This window comes from Drosophila rhopaloa, unplaced genomic scaffold (genome assembly GCF_018152115.1).
Source record: "Drosophila rhopaloa isolate 14029-0021.01 unplaced genomic scaffold, ASM1815211v1 contig_178, whole genome shotgun sequence".
Taxonomy (NCBI): Eukaryota; Metazoa; Arthropoda; class Insecta; order Diptera; family Drosophilidae; genus Drosophila; species Drosophila rhopaloa.
In genome coordinates, this window is record NW_025335059.1 from 9,816,375 (window position 1) to 9,824,506 (window position 8,132).

General features: G+C 41.9%; 1 protein-coding gene across 2 annotated transcripts; it reads right to left on the reverse strand.

The window, feature by feature from the left end:
• Positions 1 to 194: 194 nt before the first annotated feature.
• Positions 195 to 5,021, reverse strand: LOC108039693 (calnexin). 2 transcript variants are annotated; one of them, XM_017116770.2, is made up of 9 exons: positions 4,630 to 5,021; positions 3,422 to 3,757; positions 3,248 to 3,319; positions 3,015 to 3,148; positions 1,971 to 2,559; positions 1,765 to 1,905; positions 1,294 to 1,422; positions 990 to 1,217; positions 195 to 928 (listed from the first exon to the last, which is right to left on the reverse strand). In XM_017116770.2, the coding sequence occupies exons 1-9, from the start codon at positions 4,771 to 4,773 to the stop codon at positions 884 to 886; spliced, it is 1,818 nt and encodes a 605-aa protein (XP_016972259.1). In that variant the 5' UTR covers positions 4,774 to 5,021; the 3' UTR covers positions 195 to 883. The 2 variants fall into 2 exon arrangements, with proteins under 2 accessions (XP_016972259.1, XP_016972260.1); XM_017116771.2 differs by lacking the exon at positions 1,294 to 1,422 and adding an exon at positions 1,550 to 1,675.
• Positions 5,022 to 8,132: the final 3,111 nt, after the last annotated feature.

The window sequence follows — 8,132 nt, forward strand, 5'->3', positions numbered from 1 at the left end:
CCACACGCACCATCGAGCATAATAAATCCGATTCGTATCTGATCTATCCCAACATCAGGGGTTGACATTTAAATTAACACCCAAATGGAAATGTGGAGTTGCCTTTTTGGGGTTGAATGAGGACCTGTCGACATTGCTCTCCTTAGTCCTTTCAGTTAGCTGCTGGTAGTTGGTCGTAATAAAACGCTGTTGTATTGGTTTTGACATTTAGTTTTATTTTTCGCTGTAAATTTTCATCGATACAAATGAAAATGGAAATTTGAGTATAACTATCATACTATTAAATTTCGTTTAAATTACATAATATTAAACTAGATGTTTGCCATTAAATTTCTCTGCTTTAGTTCCTTCTTTGTTTGCTTGCTTTTTTTTTTTTTGTTTCCCTCAATTGTCTAGTTGGTGTTTTTATTTTTACACAAATCAAAAGGTTTTTGGTTGAGGATGAAGCACATCAACTAAACACTATAAAGCAGGGTATCGTATGGTTCTGTGGGGAGGGAATATAGGAGATAAAGAAGGCGACAGATGGTCGAACACAACAGAAATGCAACGATAATACAGCAAAGTACGTATAGAGTTGACTAAACCGAACCGCGTGAACTATTAAATTAAATTAGAGACTTCACTAGAATCTGTATGTTTACAGTGTGAGAGTGTGTGTTTATTTCTCCATATGTGTGTGTGGGTGTTTCTCCGTATGTAAGTTTGTGTGGATGTTTTGTTGTTTGAGGGAGATGTGTCGGCTGCCGTTGCGAAAATTCAACATATTTCAAAATGTATGTTTGAATGATTCGATGTTTCTGCAACCACTGGCATTTGGAATTGGATTAAGTTTGTTTTAGATTTTTAGTATTTTTGGTTTCGGCATCTGAGGATGCCGGCTTCACTCCTTGCGCGCCTGACGCTTGCGAGTTTTTGTGGTAGTTTCCTAAATATACGAACATTAGTTTAGCATGGAGAAGTAAGATATTATAACTTTTTAAGCAAACCTCAGTCTGTGCGGGCTCTTCTTGATTCTCCGCCGCCTTGGTCTCCTCATCGTTATCATCTAAATCAGACTTTTGGTTCTTCTTGGGACTAGCGGACAGCGGCGTGCTCTCCTTGCTGGAATCTCCAGCAGCGCGATCGCTTTCCTCCTCCTCTGCCTCGGGTTCATCATCTGGTTGCGGTTCGTCGGACTTCTTGGCTTCGGCAGCAGCCTTTTTGGCAGCCGAGTCCTATTAATTAAGAACATTATTAGAAAATCAAATCATAAATATGACTTAAACGAAAGCTCCGAACAAGCTACTTTACCTGACTCTTAGCGGTACCAAATCTACAGTAGATGGTGATAGCAACCAGCGCCACAATGACAACCAGGCCAATACCCCAGATCGAGGGATAGGTCTTGGCTAGCTCGACTACCTTATTCACAAATGAATCCTACGAAATGAAAAAGCCAAATGTAGCAGTAACAGTTACGGGTGCAATGTGCAAAGGCCAAAATGACAGTGTTAATGTGGGTGAACGTATTTCTAATTTAAGAAAAAAAATAAGGCCCGGAGCCAACCTCTTTGGCGCGTCGGTAAAGATAGAAAACATAGCAACTGGCCGGAATGAGCAGGTACAGGAAGTACAGGGCCCACCAGCCGGGCTTGTAGTTCATGCGGCGCATCAGGCGGTGCCACAAGGTTTTCTTTAGATCGGATAGAATGGTCACTCGATTATGTTTTCCTGTGTGTTTTTGTGGAGGAAACAAAAGGAGGATGTTGGGACGGAACTTACCGATTCGCGATCGATGTAGCGACGCTTGATGTCGAAACTATTGGCGGCAAAGTCACGAGCTACCTCCACATCGTCGGTAATGATCAGATTGTCGAAGAGAATGTCGCTGGACATGGACCACAGCTCCAGACCCACTGCGCTCTAAAAAAGAGCAAAGATATTGTTATGCCAAGAACGACAAAAAACCCCTTATAAAAACCACTTACAATTGGCGTCATTTGGAAGGGCTTGAGATCCTCAAAGAAATCAGGATTGGCAATCTTCCTGGGGGCCCACTTGCCCTGGTAGTTGGGGTTCTCGATCATCGGTGCACGCCACTTGCCCTTGTAGTTGGGATTGGGGATGAGCGGAGCCTTCCACTTGCCACAGCCGGCGGCCTTCTCGCAGACGGGGTTATCCACCAAAGGAGCCTCCCACTCGCCATCGATTTCGGAATCCCAGTCCTCGGGTTTGCTGGCCGTCGGATCGAAAATCATGTCGGGCTCTTCCTCCAGCCAACCATCGGGCATGACAGCACCGGTGTCGGGCAACTGTGGTGGAGCATCCTCGTCCCAGTCTTCGGGCTTATGGGCCGTGGGATCTGGGATCTTCTCGCGCTCGTCCCACGCTTCTGGTTTGTGGTCATTGGGGTCATCGATTTCTGCGGACGGGTTAACCGGGGGCTTGAAGTCAGTCAACAAGGAACCCTCGTTGATAATCTTGTGGTCCACGCGAATCTCGAAGCTGTTATCGGGACGCACCACCAGCTGGTAGAGATGGGGTAACTTGTCCTTGAATGGCTCCTCCAAACGGTTCCTAAAAGAAAATGACCAGAAGCCAATTAATCATCGGGAGGATTCTAAATATAAGGCTTTTTTCCTTTTTCACTGCTGGTGACAAAAGTCCACGATAGTGTCGACGAAAACCACAGGGTGAAAAAGGTCGTAAAGCATTTGGTATCAAATTTTGCAAACAAAGGTGATTTTACACAATATTCATGCGGAATCATTAAATAGATTATACGTTTGCAAAATGACGGATATTAAATTCATTTTTGCCAGTTTCATATTAAATGCATATTTAATATTCGAACAGGCAACTAAACATATTAACCCAACTTTTTCAGATAGGTTTAAGTGTTTAGTGGTGTTTTTTTTAATAAAACGTCATATGCTCCTTTCATCACATTTATAGAAAATTATAACACTTGAATGAGCTTTCGTCGCTTGGTTTTTCAGCTCACCAAGAGTTGTTTTTATTAATGGACTCACTTTGGCTTGTTGCAGTGCTTCTCGGTGATTGTGCCATTAATTGGATTGACGTGACGGAATATGAAGTGCATTTTCACATCGTTGCCGCACTTGTCCGGTCCAAACATGATGGTATAGGGTGTCTTGTCATTGAACTACGAATAAAAAGATTCGGATTCGGGGGTTGTTTATGGTTTATGGTCTTTGGGGTTCGGGCAGCTATGAGCTATGAGGGCATTGCCTCCCGCACTTACCGCTTTGAGTTGTTCCGTGTCTTTTCCGGCAGACAGAAGCTTTAGATACGAGCCGCCGCACTCCTGACCCTCCTAAAAAAAGTAGGGAGAAAGAGAATTGGGTCAGTAAGCGGGTATTAATTGGATTTGCCCGGCGGCTGATGCAATCCCAGAGCGGTTTGGTGGGTGACGAACCTGCAACGTGACCTCGTACTGCACCACCAGCGGTTTGTCTTGCTTGAACTCGAAGGGTTGGCGCAGAGGGGCGGATATGGCCGCATGTTTGGCCTTCGACTTGAGCACCAGACCCAGGTCATTCGCCCAAACGATGCGCTGGGGGGACTCCCAGTTCCAGATGCCATCGTACTTTGAGATCTCCTCGGCAATGTCGTCCTTCTTGGCCTGCGACAGCACCCACTTCTTCCTGGAGGCCTCCACATCGTCGAAGTGGTCCGCAAAGTGGAACTTCTTGGCATCGATCACCGGGCTCTCATAGGTCAATTTCTCATCGCCTTCAGTGGCTGGTTCCTCCTGAAAGACAATGTAAAACGTTAGATAAGAAGCTATAAAATCCGTAACACGCGGTTGTCAGTGAGGGAAAGTGATAATGAGAGTAAAAAGTGGATGGCGTGGTTTTAAATTGGAGAGCGTTACACCAGCGGGCAGAATAATAGAAAAAAAATCTGATAAAGTGAGTTTATAACTATAAAAACTAACTAAACATTACTTAATATTCTCCGTAAATTAATAAATATCGAAATTATATTAGAGGGTTTATTTCCATTAATTTTTTTCAAAAATTAATTAAAATTGGTTTGGCAAAATTTTTTTAACATTTAGAATTTTATCGTTGATCCCGTAATACAATCTTAATAGTGACATGAATTAAGAATTAATTGAAAACCACACTCAACTGCTGATAGTTTTAACTTTTATAATTTGTTGTAACACTATCCCAATGATGAGCTGTGTTAATTACTGGATTGCATAATTTTTAGGGCTGCCATAAAGAGCGTTAGGATATTGAAGGCTTGTTAAAATCATCAGATTTAATGAAGTAATTTCTTCGGAAACACGCCCATGATTTTATCTTATGTAGTTCTCTCTCTTAAGTGATGTAACCTGTGGAATACCAGATTTCAGCATTTTTAGGGCTGCAATAAATATGTCAAAGAGCGCTATCTGCTTGACCTCATCTGTGGGTAAATATTTTCCCTCGCATTTGTCTGTGGAAACTCAGAAACACACTCGCATGCTAATTGTGGGTCATAAAGTTTGAAAAAGCCGGCCACACCACCCCGTTTCTCCCCTCTCCACCGCCCAAAACCATGCTTTTCTAGTAGCTTCTACTGACGTGTACTTCTTGCACTCTTTTATCTTTCGGATCGCAACGCCGCACTAACCTGAACATCTTCCACATATCCATCCTCGAAGTCATCTGATTCCGGACCCGAATCTGCGGCTTTAGCCGTACTTATCAGCAGTAGTCCGCAGGCGAACAGCAACGCCAGCGTTGCACCCCGCTTTCCTCCCATTTTCCTCGGCATTTTCACCCACTTTTTTCCTCGTTCGTTGGGACTTTCTTTCAATCCGCGGCGAATGGAAAACCAGGCGAGAACGTTTTGAGCGACTTCCTCCTCACTTGCGCTGCTTTTCACCAGTTTTCCCGGACTACGGACTGTTGCGGAATATCGAGAATCGAGATCTGGCACAACGAACTTTTTGTAATTAAATTAAACATGTAAATTATACATTTTCTGCTTCTCGCTGCCTACTGTGTGCTTAGAGGTGGGCCACAATCGATTTAATGACACTTTCGATTTTCGTGGGATATCGATTTTCTCCCCCAGACGCAATCCTAGGTTCAGAACTCTGATAATAATGTAGCTGTGACTCAGCCCCCTAACTTTGATTAAACGTTGCATACTTTTTACTGCTCAGAAAATAAAAACTGTGTTTCGAAAGAAATAACATTAGCAATCGAGCTAAATTCGGAATTAAAATTTTCAAATAAGTTATATTCTTAGTAAGATTATGTATCTTTACAAATAGTGTCAGTAAAAGACTTTTTAACTCCTGGTGCAAAAACATTTAGGGATCCAAGAATTGTGAGCAAATGACCAACCTACTTAACCTAAATTTTTATAAATAAAATATGCCCTTTAATTAGAAAAAAATGGTTTGACAAAATTACGGTTATTAATCATGAACGGAAGTCGAAACAAATGATGGTTTCTAACTGAAGAGACTGACAGAAGACAATTAATTATAGTTTCTTTGAAATTTCACCAACATTAATAGCATTTTTGGATTTCTCCAATGGTCAATAAATAGTTAATAATATAGATTTTTATACCCTTGCAGAGGGTATTATAATTTTGGTCAAAAGTGTGCAACGCAGTGAAGGAGACGTCTCCGACCCTATAAAGTATATATATTCTTGATCAGGATCACCTCCTGAGTTGATATAGCCATGTCCGTCTGTCCGTCTGTCCGTCTGTCCGTCTGTCCGTCTGTCTGTCCGTCTGTCCGTCTGTCTGTTTCTACGCAAACTAGTCTCTCAGTTTTAAAGCTATCGAATTGAAACTTTGCACACACCCTTCTTTCCTTTGCACGCAGTATATAAGTCGGAACGGCCGGGATCGGCCGACTATATCCTATAGCTGCCATATAACTGATTGATCGGAAATGCCATAACTTTCGTGTTTGTAAAGTTAGGAAGTTGAGATTTTCTATGGGTTTTATATTTGGCCAATCAATCCGACTCACCAAATTTCATAAGGATCGGCCGACTATATCCTATAGCTGCCATATAACTGATTGATCGGAAATGCCATAACTTTCGTGTTTTTGTAAAGTTAGGAAGTTGAGATTTTCTATGGGTTTTATATTTGGCCAATCAATCCGACCTACCAAATTTCATAAGGATCGGCCGACTATATCCTATAGCTGCCATATAACTGATTGATCGGAAATGCCATAACTTTCGTGTTTGTAAAGTTAGGAAGTTGGGATTTTCTATGGGTTTTATATTTGGCCAATCAATCCGACCTACCAAATTTCATAAGGATCGGCCGACTATATCCTCTAGCTGCCATATAACTGATTGATCGGAAATGCCATAACTTTCGTGTTTGTAAAGTTAGGAAGTTGGGATTTTTTATGAGTATTAAGAATGCATTATATGAATAATTTTGGAGAATATAATTTACAGAGTATTCTGCAAGGGTATATCAACTTCGGCTCCGCCCGAAGTTAGCTTTCCTTTCTTGTTATATATGTTTTTATCGTATCGCTCGTCTACTGCTAAAAACCGAATTATCTATTAACTTTAGCAAAAGAAAGAGATTTTTTTTAATATTCAGATTTATTAGGTAAAATGTGGCCAAAAAATAAAAAAGGAAAATTGTTACAGGACATTTTAATAACAGTTGTAGGTAAATCTGTTTGTATGCTAGTTCAAAATGTAAGTATTTACAATTAACTTAAAAAAAAAGCACCTTTTTACACCCCCCCCCTAAAAAAATTTTTTAAAAAGCACTGATTTATAATCCAATGTTTTTTAATATTTAAATCAAATTACAAAATTAAGATACATTTAAGAGCTTTAAAAAATCTTCCTCTCCTATTGAGGATCGCACTGCAACTGTCTGGTCGCTCGATTTTCGGCAAGATGTCTCGATTGGTGTCAGGTCCAACCGATGAATTTATGAAAATAAATCGACGTTTCAAAATGTACTGGGGCGGTAACATTCCCCCCCACGTAAACAGCTATGGGTGTTTACATTTACTTAGAAGCAACGTCCAGTACAGCTATTTTGGTTGCTGGCCGTACCATAATACCGTGCTGAGTCTTAATAGTAGCAGATCGAACTTGGCCATCTTTGGCTGTGACGACCTCTGTAATTCGTCCTTTGGGCCAAAGGTTCCTGGGCAGATTTTCGTCCACTACGATTACGACGTCGCCAACTGCCAGAGGATGTCGTTTGGGAAACCATTTAGATCGCTTGGTGATTATTGGCATGTATTCCTTCACCCACCTCCTCCAGAATAGGTCGGCTAGTTCGTTTGCCTGGCGCCAACGTTGTCTCGGGCTTGACTCCCTTGTTAATGGAGGCTTGAAGCCATCTGCGGATCCTAGCAATAAATGGTTGGGAGTAAGTGCGTCATCGTCTTCTGCCTCCAAGGAAACGAAAGTCAGTGGGCGGGAATTTATTATGTATTCTGCACTTGTAAGAGCATTTTTGAGACTTTCGTCGTTGTAATTGGCGTTCGGGGAAATGGATTTGAGTACCATTTTAATCGATCGAATTAAACGTTCCCATGCCCCGCCCATGTGTGGTGCAGCAGGTGGATTAAAGCGCCATTTAATTTTGTCATATTTTATAACGAGCTTGTCAAACTCAACATTTTTGAGCTCCTCTTTGACGATCTTTTCAGTTGCTTTGAAATTTGTTCCATTGTCGGAAAATATTTCCTTGGGCGTCCCACGTCGCGACATAAAGTTTGCCAGGCACATTACGCAAGAGCTAGTGTCAAGGCTGTGGGCTATCTCTATATGAACTGCGCGCAGAGTGAGGCATGTAAAAAGTACACCCCAACGTTTTTCTTTGTGTCGGCCTACGTTAACAAGAATTGGACCGAAGAAATCCACTCCGGTGTATGTAAAGGGCCTCTCGAAGCTAGCGACTCTAGCTGGCGGTAGTGGTGCCATCTGAGGTGGTTCCGGGATCGCCGTATTATTTTTGCATCTTTGGCACGCTTTCCGTACGGATTTGTAAACAACACGTAACTGGGGAATAAAATATTCGCTGCGGATTAGATTAATTGTTCCCTCGTGAAGCATGTGATGGTTGGTTTCATGAAATTCCTTTACTATAAGTTGAGTGATGTGGTGACGCTTTGG